The 18,032-nt window shown below is 47.9% G+C and overlaps 1 protein-coding gene across 2 annotated transcripts in view; it reads left to right on the forward strand.

Annotated features, from left to right (window-relative positions):
* Window positions 1-8,006: 8,006 nt before the first annotated feature.
* Window positions 8,007-18,032, forward strand: part of FBXO32 (F-box protein 32) — a 32,986-nt gene continuing 22,960 nt past the window's right edge. For both annotated transcript variants that reach the window (XR_013966681.1, XM_080800780.1), the window contains exons 1-4: window positions 8,007-8,603; window positions 14,220-14,332; window positions 15,200-15,249; window positions 16,410-16,502. Coding sequence is in view for 1 of the 2 variants with exons in the window: in XM_080800780.1 (XP_080656906.1) it covers window positions 8,488-8,603; window positions 14,220-14,332; window positions 15,200-15,249; window positions 16,410-16,502 (372 nt within the window). In the remaining variant the exon portion in view is untranslated. The remainder of the gene's footprint in view (window positions 8,604-14,219; window positions 14,333-15,199; window positions 15,250-16,409; window positions 16,503-18,032) is intronic.

Genomic DNA, 18,032 nt, shown 5'->3' on the forward strand with positions numbered 1-18,032 from the left:
ATTCCTGCAGGTCCTGCTTCTTCCCTAGGCAGGCCCCGGGCAATTAGAAAGAAGTCCCTCGCTCAACACAGGCAATCTTCCCAGGGCAGAGGAAACAGAGTTCCTCCTGTCGGCGGCCCTGAAACCAGCAGAAGTGAGGCCTCGCTCAGAACCCTGAGACTCAGTCCTCAGCCTTCCACCCAACCATTTGTTTCTTCTTCCACCTAAAGTAGAATCGGACACTTGATGAGGTCATGAGTTCAAGCCCCACATTGGGCTTAGAGGAAAGAAAGAAAAAGAGAAAGAGGAAGGAAGGGGGAAAGGAAGGGAGGGGGGAGGGAGGGAGGAGGGAGGGAGGGGCGGAGGGAGGGAGGAAGGGAGAAAGAAAGAAAGAAAGAAGGAAGGAAGGAAGGAAGACGGAGGGAGGGACGGAAGAAAGAGGGGAAGAGAGGGAGGGAGGGAGGGAGGAAGGAAGGAAAAGAAAGAGAGAAAGGAAGCGAGAAAGAGAGAGAGAAAGGAGGGGAGGAAGGAAGGAAAGGAAAGGAATCTGGGAAGCCCTCCTTGGCACAGCCCGCCCTTCATCACTTGCATGGACTCAATCACCACGTCCTGGGTATTTTTCCCCTACAGGAGTCTCAAGTTTATCCCCTCCTCACCATCCCAGCTACCACCCTCCTGGCTCTGGTGCTCATCAGCTGCTGCCTGGAAACACTGACATCCTCCCGACCTGTCTCTTGTCCATGCAACGTACTTCTCCCATCTGTCCCCCGACCCTCCTGCCAAGGGATATCTATTACAGCACAACCTCACAACCTACCTGAGTCATTCCCCTGTTTACAGCTCTCTGCAACTCCCACCACTTGAGATAAAGCCCCAGCTTTCTCCCAGAGCACATGGAGCCCTCTGCAACCTACCCCACCCACCGCACCATCCCCAGCTCGCCTCATCACACTCTGTCCTTCAAGGCCCTCCAGGCCTCCAACCCTCCCCACCCCACCCCACCACTGTTCCTGTTGTCTTCTTTATCTGGATGCCCACCCCACTGGCAACTTTCTTTCCCTTTGCTTCATCACTTCCTACTCATCCTTTAGGACCGAGCTCAGGAGCAACTCCCAGCAGCCTCACCTGACGGTTCTAGGTTGGGTCACATGATTTATCTTTGCGGGTGTCCCAGAAAACCCCATGCAAATCCTTATTACTGCAGATGGCACATAATTTTAGGAATACATATTGGTATGTCTCTCTCTCTCTCTCTTTCTCTCTAGCCTAGACACTCCCCGAGAGTAAATGTTCTAAGGAACATAGCAAAGGCACCAGGAACATAGCAAAGGCATGAAATACTCTGTTGAGACCAGGAATGAATGATATTCTATAATAAATTTTATAGTCTGTAAAATGATCAAAACCAGAACTAAAGATAACCCCTCCTTTCACTTAGTTGACAGAGGAGAGAAAAAAATCTAATTTATGCCCATGTCTTTAATAAATACACAATTTGAAGACACTTAACAAAAGCTTTTATACAATACCATTTTTAGCAAAGCAGATGTTTAAAGGACTAAATTATTTCTTAAATTACTATCAACAGTAAACCCTGGTTGAAAATATTATGTCCCTTAAGGGACTGGATTTCTGAGGCTGTAGTCAGAATGGGAAAGGAGATGAACATTCTGTACTTATTTTTAAAATTACATTCTTCTTCCTGAAATGAATGTACTGTTGTTTAAAAAAAAAAAAAACTCACAGGCTCATTTTATTTTTATTGAATCATACGAGACAGGCTGGTAAAATGGTTTTCAGTTTCTGGACCACAACTTAGAAATTCAGTTCCATGTACACTGAGACCTCCTTGACACCCTGATTCTTTGATACGTGGCAGCCATCAGGCCTACAGTAGTGAACAGAACACATCCATAGACTTTTGCTTTCTGTGAGAAAATGACGGGTATGGCAGACAGCCACCCAAGAAAGATAGGAGAGACTTGTGTTTTCCTATTTCCCCAAAGAAAATTTGCAATCGGGGTTAATGATCACCCTTCAATCAAAGATGCCCAGAGAACTCCTACGACCATCTCTACAGCAGGTGTGTCTATCAATGGAAAACCGAACACCGAACAGGTTAAGTGACTTCTCCAGGATTTGACAATTCAGTAATTAACTCATAGGAGGAAACACACTCCACATGACTCACAAACCACTTCTCCAGTCACCAGGGTTGACGAGTCAAAACATGCAGTGATTACGACAATCTGTCAAAATGTAACAAACCACAGATCTGCTTTCAATCGGATGGTCAGGTAAGAACCTTACAAGATGCCTGATTTTTCAACTCTGCTCTTTCTCTAGGATCCTGGTTGATTTGGAGGAGAAGCCTCTTTAGGGGGTCAAGTTGTTTTTCTTGTACCCTCCCGAACAAACTCACTAGTGACAAGTCCTAATAAAATCTGATCACTGGAGTGTGTAAATAATTTCACGTCAAAATTTACATTTCTCAGGGACATTGGTCAGTCCAGCAAGATTAATGGAACATTCCAACCCCATTGGTTTTGTCTCATGGTGCCTAATTCCCAGGCCTGCTACTAACTAGCTCTGTGTTCAAGTGAGTTTCTCTTCTTGGGACCTAGCCTTCTCAAGAGTAAAAGGAAGGAATTGGATTAGGTAACCTCTCTAAAAGTTTGTTCTGATTTTTCAGCAGGCCTGTGAATAAACGTTTAACATATCTGAGCCTCGGTTTCTTCATCTATAAGATGGGGATAAAAATATTTACCTTGCAAAATTATATAAACACTAGTGATAATAAGTAAGTAACCCACAAGACCCAATGTCTAGATGGAGTTCAGGCCAAGCTACTTTTGTACAAGAGAAATCTCAGAACTAAAACGTGTTACTCAACTGTTCAAGATCCTATTTGAAAGGTTATAGATAGGATGGTTTTAACCAATTTCTGGCACTGACACTGTATTTAAAACTTGACATCCATAACAAATTTAACAACCTCATTCTAAAATGTGTTTTTATAAAAACACACTGGAAATCTGGGCTATTCGTGTAAAAAAATGTGGTTTCATTCATTTCTCTATATTGTACAAAAGTGAGCAGCCTCGCCTCCAAATCCTATTTACTACTATTGAAAGGGGGAAAAAAAGAGTTTTCATTAAAATCGAACAACGGGGCTAGGAAAGAAGGAGGATTATAGCAAAATGCCCTTGACCGTCTCTCAAAAACAGAACCAGGCCCACATTTGAGAAATGCCAAGTGATTCTCATTAAAGTAATGAGAATATTTTCAGTGACATGTGTCTGACCGACTTTAATTTAGTTGGCAGGACTCAAGGCAGCCAGAGACCCAAAAATAACACACAGCCAACAGTTCCTACTCAAACACACCTAACAGACGTAGTTCACACTGTTTCAAGGATGCCCCACCCTAGACAGACAGGGTGTAAGGTCAAATGCAAATTGTTGTGGCATTAAACGCACAGTCCTGTGACAACACTGACAGGTCGAATTTAATAGCCTGAGTCCCTCGGGCTCCCCCTTCATAAAATTCGCTCTAACTGGTCGGGGTGAGCCGACAGATTTGCTGGATCCCAATCCCTGCCCCACCCAACAAGCTGAAGTTATTTTTAACTTACAACTACTGCTGATAAGTATTTAAAAAAAAAAAATACCCTTTCAGAAAGAGAAACTATGAACAAACAAAATACCAATGCAATTCAGTGAGAAATAGTCCATCTCTCAGCCAAAACTATAAACAAATGTCATTTGGGGGTAGAAAAAAAACAGAGTACTTTGTATTTATCACGTTTTCCATCATTTCTACAAACAAATTCTCTAAACAGCCTTCTGGGGCAGTGGGCAGGCTGAAATTATGTTGAGCTTACCTTGGGAAATGTAGTCTCCTGAACAGAGTAAGGCCCATTTCCATAGGTCAAGTGCAGTCAGTAGTAACGTATAATAAGCAAGCTATCATTTCGTTGGATAATTTACTCCAACATAAGCCATTTTTCCCACATCTGGAAATTAGCCAAGTGAGCTATGCTCCATGCCCTCAAAACTTAAAATTTGGTGGGTAGCCATAAACATAAGCTAGTCAAAGTTGGAGGAATATTCATGATCATTGCCTAAGAATATTCATTATCATTGCTGTTAGCCCCTTGATAGGCACTTTTATATATATTATTTCAATAAATCCTCCCAACACCTTTTGAGGTGGACACTCTCATTATTCCCATCTTACAAATGAGGAAACTGTGACACAGAGAGGTTAAGTAACTTGTCTGACGTCACACAGCTTTTTAAGTGGAGAACTATGATTTGAACCCAGCCTGGCGGCAGTTAGGGTTGGAGAGAGACCTGGATACCAGCTTGAGTTTCACCACATACTGGCTGGCTGACCTTCGACAGGCTACCTAAATTGTCAAAGCCTCAGCTTCCTAGTCTATAAAATAGGGCATAACAATACCCAGCTTACGGGCTTTTGTGAGAAGTATGAAACAGGGTTACATTTGCAAAGTGCCTGACACAGGGTCTCTAGCACGGCTAGCATCTGCCACGAGGGGAACAAACATTTAAACACTCAAAACATTTTTTACCTAAGATGCTACCTTTTAACCTTCTATGTGTCTCACCAACTGGTAAGGAGGGCTCAGCCTCGAAGGGTAGGACTTGGGGCTACCCACCCTACCTCCTCCCTCCCCTGCTGGGTCCTGAGGAGTCACAAGATGTCGATAGATGAAGACATGGGAATCACAGCGTCCCAGAGTAGTTCAACCACATTTTTGGGGTTATTCATTGGTTGCGAGTCACATAGCAAGAGCTGTAACAGGCAACACGTGACTAAAGCACTGAGACACAGCCCTACCCACAAGGAGATCGTCACGCCATAGTGGAGAAGCACACATGTTTTTAAAAAATCAAATACCCAGCATATAATGTGGACAGTCTGTTGCATGAAGCTGTTGGGAGAGGCAGGGGGTCAGTGTCCAGGCTAAGGGACTCCTCATCGTGGTGCTCAGATGGTGTGTCCTGCTCCAACCATGAGGCCACGCTGGTCCTCCCCAGTCTGTGCCTTGTGAAATTCTTGGAGCATCCTTCTGCCTCTAGATCTTCAGACCAAAGCGAAGACACTGACACTTTGCCTTTGGGGTTCTCAAGGCTCAGTCACGATAAGGCCTCCACTCACAGAGACTTTACAAAGTCAGGCCGGGAGCTGATAGGAAGGTGGCTGTTCTAGACATGGCCTAGCACATTCTTTATCCTGAGGGGCTCGGCATGCCAAGGCTTCCCAGCAGAAACCAGGCGTTTGAGGAAGTGTCAAGTCAGATTTTTCAGGGTGGGGGAAATCTACAGCAGTCACGGACACTTCAGAAGAAGGTTGGGTTAAGATAGGAGAGCCACAACTTTTTTTTTTTTTTTTTTTTTTGAAAAGAAGATAGAGCTGAGGGGCTAGAGACAAACACTGAGACTTCCTGAGACTAGTTCTTAGCCACACGGGGAGAAAAAAGTGATTTCCTACTTACGCTTGAATTTTAAAAGTTAAAAGAACTTTGACAAACTTTCGGCCACTCAACTCTTTGTAGCTACTGGCTATGTAACAAAAGACCACAGCAGTCTCAGTGGCATTAATAAACACTGATTTTTTTTTTTTCCCTAAAGTAGCTGTGGGGCAACTGGGGTGTCAGCTCCATGTGTCCTATCCTGGGACCAAGATTGGAGCAATGGCTACCCATAGTACGTTCGTGCCATGGCATTCGCAGAGACATAAGAGGGCAAGACCAACCAGACAAGCACACACACACATCCTCTACTCACAGCATGTCCACCAGCACCCCACTGACCATAGCAAGTCACGTGGTCAAGTTCAATAACAAGAATCAGAGACGTATAGGGGCACCTGGGTGGTTCAGTTGGTTAAGTATCTGCCTTCAGGTCAGGTCATGATCCCAGGGTCCTGGGATGAAGCCCCACATTGAGGTCCCTGCTCATCAGGGGAGTCTACTTCTTCCTCTCTGCTCCTCCCCCTGCTTGTGCGCTCTTTCAAATAAATAAATAATCTTCTTAAAAAAATCAGAGAAGTACAGATCGCTAGGAGGCCATGGGTCGTGTGTATAACATTACCAAAGAGGAGTAAAGAGCTAGTACCACCAAACCCATTTACAACACTCACTAAATAATCCTGAAAGGGAAGCATTAGAGGCTCTATCTTTCTCTTGAAGCTCAAAAAAACGGAGCCTCCAGATTTTAAGTCATTCATCCAGGTCAGATAACAGTATGATGGTCTAGCAGAATTAGAATTCAAATCTCGCCTTCTGCGGTATCTAGAGTGATGTAGCTTGCCAACATGTAACTAACAGGCATCCGTAATAATCACATCCTTTAACGATGCTCCCTTGCAGAAAACAGTTCTCTCCAACAAAGGCCAGACCCAACATTGTCCCATCTGTTAGCATGATCATAGAGTTTATCATTTGTTTAGGACCTTCTGCAGTGTTTTTACAAGCTTTCTTGACTATCACCACACTAATAAATTATTTATGTGGGAAACCTGAATCAGAAAACTCTGGCTACTTGAAAACAGACTTTATAAAAACATCTCCTTCCCCCTCCAACATGCACCCTCCCAGGGCACACACAATTACTTTGCCCTACTCTAAGCCCTAAAGATTGCACGGAGTCTGTGGAACAGAAGACACTTGCTGATGGCAGCCGGGGAAGGAATATGGAGGAATTCTTGAGTATGCAGTTTTAACTTGCAGCGACTGCTTTGTGCAATTTAATCGCTGGACAGATCAGACTGTGCCCCATCATAGCTAGAAGCCAGGAAGGGCACGAAGCTATCGTGGTGCAGCCTCCCACGGCCTCCCATTCATCTACACACACAACAAATAGTGATGGAAGGTCTAGTTTTGGCCGGCAAGGTGCTGGGCTGCGCGCTGAACAAGACCGACCAGCTCTCAAGGGGTTTACATTCTGCAGAGATGGATGGGGAGGGACGGATTGTTACAAACAAAAAGTAAAACTGAACAGGCTAACTTCAGACTGTACTGAGGACTGTGAAGCAGCTAGCCTTGCCATCCTGGGGAAGTCACTGGCTTAACTCATCTCTGGGGCCCTCTGTGCCCTCATCTGGAAAACCGCGTAGCTCCCCCACGGGCCGCCTGCCCCCGTTTAAGGTTAAGGAGCTAGTCTGTGAGGGTCTGGGCACCTGCGCCGGGGCAGGGCCTGCTCGCCGCACTTCCTTTAGTCCCCGTCGGTCGGGCGAAAGGGCTTTCTGGCCCCTCTCTCTGAACGCTCATCGAAGCTAAGACAAAACTCCTGGCCCGGTCGTTCCCGGAGAGACATTAACAGCCCCGAGGTTGCCGCGCCGCGGGGAGGAGGGGAGGGTGCAGAGGTTCCTCCAAAGAAAAGCTCAGCCCCCGGCGCCTCTAACGTGCTCGCGACGGCGCGGTGCGAGGCCCGGCGCTCCGGACGTGGGCGCTGCGCGCTCAGGGTGCCGAGAGTAGGGTGGGGGACTGTCCCTGCTCTCCACTCCCACCCCGCGGGCATCAGATGCCGCCTGGCCTCCCTGTCCTTCTCCATGCTTTGCCACCCTCGGACCCGGGCTGGCAGCGGACCCGTTAACGACAGTTTGGGGGCTGGGTGGGGTAGGGGCTGCCTCCCCTCCCCGCCTGACGGGTGGGGGTGGGGGGTGCCGCTTCCGCCCCAGAGCTGGGTTTTGGGCAGGAGGCTGTCGTCCCCCTTCCCCAGCCCTGTGTCCGGCCGCGCCGTGTTGTCCCCCCCACCCGCCACCCCACCCCGTTCCCCAAGGGCTGTTGTGATTGCGGGACTCGATGTGACAGCTCGGGGCTGGGGGGGGGGGGTAAATCCCTCCTCCCCACCCCCGCCCAGGAGTGACCCAGACGCCGCGCCGGCCTCCTTCCTGCACCTCGCCAGCCCCGCAGTCGCGGGAGGACGGGGCGCGGCTTCCCGAGAGCCGGGCCCGGCTCTCCCGGCGGCGGCAGCTGCTGCGCCCTGGGGGCGGGGAGCGGGCGCTGGGGGGCCCTGGAGCGGAGCGGCGGCGGGAGCCCCGGCCTGGCAGCACGGCTTCAAGTTTCCACCGGCGCGTGGTTGTGCAACAGCCAGAGGAGCGGGAGCCGCGGGCGCCTCGGAAAACAAGCCGAGCCCATAAACAAAGCCACGTGGGCTCGGGCGGGGGGGCCGGGCCAGGAGCAGGCGGCTCTTCCGGCAACAAAGGGCCGGAGCCAGCGGCCCGGGATAAATACTGCGGCCGCGCCGGCCGCGCAGAACTCCGGCCAGCCCCGCGCGCCCTGCGACCCTCCCCAGCGCCGCGCCCTCTGCGAGCACAGGACCCGGCTCCGCAGCCCCGAGCCCTCCACGCCGCTTCCCTGAAGCCGCGCCCTCGCCGGCCCCGGCCCCCGGAGCACCCGCCTGGGGCGGCAGTTCCCCGAGGCCGTCCGGCCGGTGCTGTCCGTCAGTCCGTCGAATCCGTCGCGTCGTCCCCGGTGCCATGCCATTCCTCGGGCAGGACTGGCGGTCCCCCGGGCAGAGCTGGGTGAAGACGGCCGACGGCTGGAAGCGCTTCCTGGATGAGAAGAGCGGCAGCTTCGTGAGCGACCTCAGCAGGTGAGTGGGTCCGCCACCACCTTCCAGCCCAGCGAAACAGACCTGGGCTGATTTCGGGGGCGCGAGGCGGGTGAATGCGGGGGGCAGGCCGGACTGGAACAGGGTGAGGAGAGAGCCCCGGGCCGGGAGGTGGGGTGGAGGGTGGAATGGGCGGGGGGTGGGGGGAGTCGACCCCTTTCCGCAGAGGTCGCCAGAGCACGGGATTCGGGGAATTTGGTTTCTCTTGTTGTTCAAGGTCAGCGTCTCCGAGTGGGCGCGACTCTTTACAGAATCCCAGTCCCTCTGAGAATCTGACGACAAACGCGGATGTGGTCCGCAAACGTTCAAACTTAAGCACACAACTTCAGGGGACCCCTGTCTTAAGGACACCAGTCGCGCAGGGTACCTGTGTGGGGGCGCGGGCGAGTGGGCTGCGCACCTTTCACCGCTGGGGCGGCGGGGCTCGGGGCACCCGAGCGATGTGGGCACAAGTCGGGTGACGCGATGGGACCTGAGTCCTGCGCCTCCAGGCTCTTCCCACGCACAGGCGACCGCAGAGTGGGCAGGGAGGATGAGTAACCAGGCGGGGCGGCCAGATGGTCCCTGGGGCACCGGCGCTTGCGGGGCGGACTTGAGGAACCGGGGTAAAGACTTGCGGCTGCAGAGCTGAGGAGGAGGAAAGGGAGGCGGGACTGAAACCCACAAGACTTCTGCTTCTGAGGGGACGAAGCATTTGCACCTGTGTCCTCAGTGGCCCTTTCGGTCAGTTTCCTGGCGGAATAATTTCAAGTGACAGCTATCCACTTCAGAAAGCCCACCTGAGCTCTGTCAGTCTGGTGGAAAAGCCGAGTCCCCCTCGATCGCGTGCTCTGCTTGGTTAATAATAACGCAGGGGTGCTGTCTAATAAGTTAAGTGGTCTGGAATCTGTCAGTCCCGGATCTGAACAGTCGACTTCCAGATCCCCGGCATTTGGCACAGGTGAGGAGGGCAATGAAAGTGGGTCCCCAGGGGACCAGTGCAGCCCAGCCATCCTTGGGTGCCTTTTCTCTCAGCCTTTGGTTGAAACCACTGGCACCAGAGCCCTTAAATTGATTTTGGTGGAGAGTTCTGTAACTGGACGGGGTTCCCATTTACCGAGATTTACCAGTGATTTTTTTTTTTTTTTTCTGAGCCCCTGGCACTCAGTTTTAAGAAAACTATCAAGAAAGTATGGTTATTTTGATAGCTGGACCTCCAGACTGACCCCCCCCCCCCACAGCTGTCTGCGATTTGTAAAGTGTTAAAACTCCTTAGTCTTCAATGAAAAAACAGAAAACCAGAAAGCATTTAATCCTGGGGGTCTTTTGGGAGAGCTGAGAGCATGTGTAACTCTTATGTTAAAGACACTTTGAGGCAGTTCCTGTGGAATTTGGGGAGCAAATAAGAAATCTTATTTATGGAAAATCAGATAATTTACTTAGAGCAAAATAAAAAGACCAATGGCTGTCACTAGACTCTTCCCTTTTAGGGATGCAAGTCACCAATGATGCCTAAATCATTCTCCCTAGACTAGAATGTTCCTTCCTCCTCTTCCTAAGGAATGATCTGATAGTTTGGTACTTTATTTCTGTACAGCAGTTCTCAGTCTTTGTCAGGACAGTGGGGGGGGGGGGGCATCAGTGGTCTGCTGAATGGTGTCCCCATGGTTCCCCTACTTGTAATTGTAGGTTGCAGACCCCTGGGCTCACTCAGCAGGAGAGGATTCAAACTCCAGAGCCTCTGGTTCCTATAAATAGTCACACTTTATCTGCTCCAGGAGATAAGCTGCTATCAATCCCCTTAGAAGCAAATAGTGTGCCTCTCTAGCGGTAGTATGGAAGACCTGAAGTTGGTTTCAACTTACCGAAGTTTAACTGAGGCTGGGATCAGGTGGCTTCACACGCCTCTGTCCCCTTCCTGAGCCTCCTTTCTTTCCTCCCATTGCCTGCCCTCGGAGCCAGAACTGTGGCACTGCTGAAGTTATCACAAATGGTGATCAATACACAGGTCCCGACCCCCTGTGGCTCTTGGATGAGTCAGAGTTTAGGAATCATTTGGTAGCTCCTAGCAAAAGCAGCCGGCTGTTTGTTTGTGCAGTATGTTTTTTTTCCTCCACCAATTGTAAACAATCCCTTCCCTACTTAGCCTGAGAAGCCTGCCAACCTCTTAAAAGCAGTTGGCCTTCTGAGACCTAAGTTTGTAGTCTCAAATATCCCCACTGTTTTTAGCCTTGGTGATGTTTCTCTGTGATGTAAGGTTTGGGCTGAACACCTGCCTACACAGGTGAAGTTGAATGCCTCTCCTGTTAGAAAACAAAAGGCAGACCCTTTCAAAGGGGGGAGGAACGGGTAATAAAACAGAACTACAGAGGCAGGGTACACTTCTCTAATTCCACGTACCATCCCATGAGCTGCCTGAAGGAGAGTCAGGAACGAAGGGTGCCTTTGGTGTGTTCAGAACTGGGGATAGTGTAGAGTGTAGACCACAGCGTGTCTGCACCGCACACCTTCTCTGGACTCTGCTGGCCATTGTCTCTGTGTTCCAAGCCCCGTCCCTCTCCAACAGCAGAACAGTAGTAAGTCCATGCCAGCTAGGAGCCCCTTCTCACCAATAACCCCCCTGCCTCCCCCATCCCCAGGATGAGTCATCTCAGTGATGTGAGAGCCTCAGGCCACACTTCTCCAAGTCTCCAGTTCGGCCACTGAAAACTCCAGTGTTGCTTTCCAGGATAGCTGAGGCTGAACCAGGAAGCAGGAAGTTTACCTTGGTACCCTGGATGAGTAGTGCAGGAGATAAAAATAATAGTTCAGATTTTTATGAGGGCTTTCTGTGTGCCGGGAAGCCACTGGTCTGTGAGCTTCGTATATTAGGCTGTTTGTTTTACCAGAACAATCTGGCTGCTAGCCAAGGGAGTTTGACCATTTGGGTATGTAGGGGAGCAAATGAGCATAGAGATCTCCCTGGCCTTACTCTACAACTAAGCCCTTTGGGGCAGGCGCAGCTTTCTTAGATGGCCTGTTAATGCAAACAAAATGAGAAATAGGCCTCTTTGTTCCCTTTCCTCCCTTTTTATCTCCTCTGCCCAAATGGTCTTAATTTTGAAATCTTTCGACCTTTTCTAAAGTTGTCTTTCGGTATCTTGGTTATGTGCCTGTTGACAGTATAGGGCTGGGACAGGTCTTTTTTTCTTATTCTAGGCCTGTGTCTATAAAAATCAAGATTAGTAAAAACCACAAAATAGCAACTTTAGTGGCTATTATTGAATTTAATGAAGAAAGTAGACTCTTTAAATAGTTTTGCTTTAAAAAAAAAAGTTAAATGTCATGGTTCCTAAATGGTGGTGGCTTTTCTTGTTAAAATTTTCAGTTGTAATTTTCCATTGGCTTTGCATTTCCTTCAAATAGACGAAATTGAACTCCCAAAATAGCCTCTAACTGAATAAATTATTGCTTGACAGAAAACCTATAAGCAGGCAACACAAATGAATCTCCTAGCCCTTCCTTCCAGGCCCTACCTCTGGAATCCAAAACCTAAAAACCAAGAGAAAAGTGCAGGCTTTGTCTTTGGTTGAAGTTTATCTACATTCAACAGTGGGAGAGCATCCTCAATAATGTCAAATTCTTCTTAAATTTAACTTTGAAAATGAGTCACTTGGGCTTAAAGCAGATTATTGTCATTTCAATAAGGAAGGCAGGTGCTCAAATTCCTTTGAGTAATGTTCTCAATTAGAAGAGAGTAAAAGAAACTATAAATATTTAAAATTTTCTGGAGAATGGCCACCGTCTATGGTTCAGGCTCTGAAAAACTTTCTGCTAAATCTCAAATGTGTGATTAAGAGAATAAGACTGATGTATTTTATGGTTCTCTACAGGAGGAATTTAGGCTCTCAGTTTTTGTTCAGAGTGCAGAAGTATGTTTTCTTTAAAAATAAGCCTTCATGTGGCCTTTTTACACACAAAAGGCTCTCCCTTTGCTTTCTAAAGCTGTTCTCAGCTTTGGTATATCCTGGACCAGTCAAGTGACCTTCCCTCTGTTTCCCTTCTCCTCAACTTTGATAGAAATTTCTTGTTGGCTTTAATGACTCACTGTGAAACCTAAAAATATCCTCTTTCGCCCAAATGAAAAGAAGAAGGCTATAGCTCTTAGGAAACCCAGTAAATGGTATTAAACATGGCCTTTATAGGGCAGATTAACAAATGATTATTCACCTCAGGTCATGATCTCAGGGTCCTGGGATCGAGCCCCTCATGGGGCTCTCTACTCAGCAGGGAGTCTGCTTCCCGCCCCCTCTCTGTCTGCCTACTTGTGATGTCTGTCTGTCAAATAAACAAATAAAATCTTTTTTTAAAAAATGATTATCCATCAAGCTTCTCCCCATGGGCCCAGAATATTGTTGGTGATGTCACATGTAAGCATTTATGTAGCAAGATACTTACAAGAAGTGCTACCTGAGAGATTGATTTCAGCAACAGGATACTGGAAATTATTTTAAACCCTCTTTTCTCTTACTATTTACGTAACGTCCGTGGAATGGAGAAGTGCAGGTGTGCCTCCTTTTACCCAATAGCCATATGTCAGAAGATCTAAAGCAAATCCCCTTTTAAATTCAGCAGAGGGACTCAAAATTAAAGGACTCTGATATATTGGTGATAGAAGAAAAAGGCCCTAATTTATGTTTATCAGTGGGCATTAGAAATCCTGCCTCTCGAATCCATACCCATGGGGTTTGGAAGAGCTACTCACTATTCCTCAGTATTTTTCTGGCATCCCTTCTACAGAAACTCTTCAGAGACTCACTGCAAAGTTACATCGTTGTACTAGCCTAGAACTTAGCCTACTGATGGAAATATGCACCTGACCCCAGGTGAACCTGTGCGTCCTTCAGTGACCTGTGACGGGGGCAGTTCTGCCTTTTCAGCCCTTATAAATTAATGAGCTGTAAATTCAGCTGGTTTCATTTAGGACCCAAGGTCTTCACCCCACAGCATGCTGCCTAGTGTTAGTCACAGAATTACACGAAACCTAAACAATTAGCACTGTACACAAAACATCACCTAGAAATGGAGGGTGTAAGTCCGATTTGGGCAAATGTGATCATGTTTCAAAGGCCTGATAGAAGCATGCTCGTTAAAAGCCGCTTGGGCACACTTTAAATGGGTGGATTGTATGGTATGCGAATTATATCTCCATAAAGCTGTTTTTTTAGAAAGCCGCTTAGGGTGGATGCTTTTGCAAAATGAAGGCATTGTGGACTATAGTGATACCAGTAATCCTCCCTCTCCCTACCCCCCGCAGTCATCATTTTTGCTTAAAGTAATATTGTAGTGCCCAGCGTTGCCCTTGGTTAAAGGGTACAGGACTGTGTGTCTGACACAATGGCAGGCACTGTTGGAAATTCAAAAGACATAGAAGCCCCCATCCCTGCCTTCCACAGAGATGTGAGAATATTTCACCCCCACAGAGGGAGGTCTTGCCTGCACAGAGTTCTTTTCATGGGGGGTTATTGTTTTGTTTGAGAAGATGTATGTTTGTGTTTTATAACCCAGCGAGTTATTTATAGAAACAGCTCTTACTAGAAGATAGCTATCACAGCTCATCCCCTCTTCTGTCATTCCTAGTTATTGCAACAAGGAAGTCTACAACAAGGAGAATCTTTTCAACAGCCTGAACTATGATGTTGCAGCCAAGAAGAGAAAGAAGGACATGCTGAATAGCAAAACCAAAACTCAGTGTAAGCCATTTGTTTTGAACTTGGAAGAAGGCTGTTTGAAGATCTCTAGGATGGGTTCTTTGGGGGGAGAAAGAAAATCAGACCCCAAATATGAGACATCTGCTTTAATGTTGACGGTGACATTGACAGAGGTCCCTGGGATCTCTGCAGTCAGAAAGCTGGCTGTGCATGTTACAAGCAAGATTGTGTTCCTTATAGACTTGTTTATAAGTCAGCGGGTAGTTGGGGTGTTTTTCTCCTGCTGGTCACTTACATCTGACATCGTTAATTTAGTTACGATACAGGGATAGGGCCGGCTGAATCCGTTCCAGCATGTGCTTTTATTTGACACTGAGCTTTGAGGCTTTGGATATAGATCTGTTCTCCCTCTTTCCTTGCATAAATCCCATTACATTTCAAAATGCCGTACGTAAGAGTGTAAAGTTCTATTAATAAGCAGGAATTACAGCCTTCAGTTTAAGCCACCTGGACAACATGATTTCCTCATGTTATCTGCTTTATTTCCACTTTTTATGGCCTTGCCTAAGCTGTAGGCTTGGCATTTAAAACAAACTTGTCTTTGGATATTTAATTTTTTGTTTTTTTCCCAATTTGGAGCTTTGGTCCTCTAAGTCCGATGATCCAAGATGTGGAGTGCTTCAGACCAAGTAGGCTGTAATGCCAGTACGAGTCTGCTGCAGAAATCAGGCATTTGCATCTCTTAGATTGTCCGTAAAGTCTGTCTTTTTTGTCAAAATGTTTGACACATTGGATATGTGAAAAAGAAACAGGTTTAAAATTTGGGGCATGCTGCAAATTTTAAAGCTGGGGGAGTCGTTTTTAATTTTTTTTAATTTTTATTTCTTTATTTATTTATTGCCTCTGTAGATTTCCACCAAGAAAAATGGATCTATGTTCACAAAGGAAGTACTAAAGAGGTGAGCATCCATCCGTTTGTTAAAGAATATGCTCAGCTTTAGGCCTCTTCCAACAGGGTAGAGAGGGGAAACTGAGCAAGAGTATTACTTCAGATCACGGCCGTTGTCCTGGGTGCCGGTGATGGTGGCTAACAGCCCGCCACCTAGCCGACCATCAGAGTTTAGGGCTACAGAGAGTGAGAAGCAAAAGCTGCTAAGTAGACTCCCTAATCACTCGGTGAGATTATGTAAAATGCTTTATGAAGATTAATATACCCATCTCAAATGTATTGTTATAAAGCCCTGGCCTTTCCCCCAGAACAGTGCCTCCCTTTTGTTCTGAGATCTCTTCAGACTCCAACTTTATTAAGGTTTAGCCCTGGAAGGGCTCATCAGTAAACACAGCAGAAGTTTTTAACAAGCCTGTGCAGGGGACAAGACACGGTAGTGAGTACATTCGCGTGACGCTTTATAAAACCCTCTTATGTATATTTTCTCTCTGCACGGGCATCTGCTCCAATACCTAGGATACAACACAGTCTGGTAGAATGATAGAATTTCTCTCAATGTCAGGGACCTTGGTGAAATGTACATCCCTGCCTGTTTGAGGGCAGTGGGGGGAGCAGGGATCTACCCACGACCACCCAGATACTTGGAGCAGAGCTGGGACGGAGTCAGGGCTCTCTGCTCCCAGTTCCTTGTGCGTTCACAGGTAAAAGAGCAAAACTTCCTTTTGCTTCCTCATGAAGCCTTAAAAATGCTTCTGATGAGCACTCAAGATCCGAGGCAGGGTAGCAGGCAGAGCTGACCCTGGGAAGTGTAGTTCCCCTCCCAGGGGATGTTACAGTGACCCACTAGCATCATGTCACCCATCATACATCCAACTCCCAACCTTCCCTTGATAAGCAGCTACTGGTGATCTCCCCATTCAAGTCTGCACAAGGGCTCAAATGGTACAAATCTTGAAGAGGGGTATGTAGCACATGAGTCACTGGCTAAAGCAGCTGCTGGCTACACCCCGCATCGTTGTGGCTCACAGGGGATTCCCAGAAAGAGCTGCTCATGGCACAGGAAAGCCACAGGTGGCCATAGGTTACCTAAGACCAGCATCCAGCCTGTCAGTAGCGTCCGGGAGGAATGTTCTGGAGAATGACCTCTGCACCCCCTGTTTTCACGTCCAGCGCCATGGATATTGCACTTTGGGGGAAGCTTTCAACAGGCTGGACTTCTCGACGGCCATTCTGGATTCCAGAAGGTTTAACTACGTCGTACGGGTAAGTCTCCGAAGGTTACTAGTCTCGGCTGAATTGTCTTTTCAGGTTGTCTTGAGGTTGTTATCTGCCCTGCCCCCCACCCCGCCCCAGCAAAATAGCTTCTTAGGACCCTAGAAATTTTGAGGAAAGCAGAAAACAAACTTGTTCACTCCCTTCTCTCCAGAGGTACTTCAAGTCCTTATGTGGATCCCATTAGGGCATTCCTGAGATTGGCTGTGACAGACGGCAGTGGCCATAATGCTCATGTGAGCCACTCCCAGCCCCCACGGATAAATGGGGCACACTTCGGGCAGCAACATGAGCCAGAGCAAATCCAGTAGAGAGCAGCACCATGGCTTGTTTTTAAAACCTTCCTTCCTCGGGTTGTTCTCACTGTCCTCCTCCTTGTCCTGCTTGAACGGACTCTAGGTGACCCCAAGGCAGTCGTGGTTTAGGCTACAAAACCAGATGAGTTCAGAGCACCCCAGTGCTTCCTACCCATGACTCCTTCCACCCCATGGGATGACATATTCGGTCTCGTGTTCACCAAAGCTTGAAACTACCTGTTTGGGTCACTTGCTTTCCATTTGAAACAATATTTGGGGGGGGGGGTTAATGAGCTTTAGCAAAATATTCATGATGAATGGAGTAAAGCAAATGAGTCTAGCCATGCCCCTCAAGTCCATGATTCTTTTTAACTGGTTTATTGTTGTTGCTTCCCCCATTCTTTGGTCTCTTGTGCGTTTCTGTCCGTGGTTCAACCAGGGAGGTCGCGGCTCAGAAGTTTTAGGCTCAGAAGCAGGAGAGAATTTACTCACAATTGGTGTTGATTGGTTGGGTTTTCATTTTCTTTCTCCTGGGTTGTTGTGCTGCTCCGTGCCGGGTCACTGAGTCAGATGATAGCCACGGCTCAGCCAGAGTGATGACATCAAGCCCCTTGAGGCCTGGGTCATTCACCTGTCATCTGGGCAGATACAGGCCTGGCTGTCCCAACCCACCTGATACCCAGGCCTCTTTGGAGGTCAGAAGCTCTGAGCCGAGCCTGTGACCACATGAGCAGATCTGTCTGCTCTCAGCTGAGCCCTTACTGCCGTCCAAAAGGGATGAACAGGAGAGACCTTCTGGATGAAATGTCCGTGTCATTCAGTGTGACTCTGCCACTCCAGGGAGATCACTGTGGCCTGCAACCCGGCCCCGGCTGGCTGGAGAGAGGCCCAGCAAGAGCTGGAAACTCTGTTACTAAGAATATGAATAGTTTCCATGTTCTAGGTGTCAGGGGAGGACACCCAGTTCTGATGTCTTAATTACAAACGGATCAGCAAAACGGTCCGGTTTTAGATGGTTCTCCTTCCTACCTGTTTTTCCTTTCCCAAGAAATAAAGCAAAGGGACAAGACTACAATAGCCAAAATCTATTTCCGTGTAATTCCGTACATTCACCTTTATCCTTCCACGAACCCTACGAAGTGGGGGGACTTTGCTGATCATTTTAAACAAACGGAAGTACAGCAAGGTAAAATGACCTGCCCAAGGTCACGGAGCTGTGTAAGCA

The sequence above is a fragment of the Martes martes genome (assembly GCF_963455335.1).
Source record: "Martes martes genome assembly, chromosome: 4".
In the NCBI taxonomy this organism is placed as follows: domain Eukaryota; kingdom Metazoa; phylum Chordata; class Mammalia; order Carnivora; family Mustelidae; genus Martes; species Martes martes.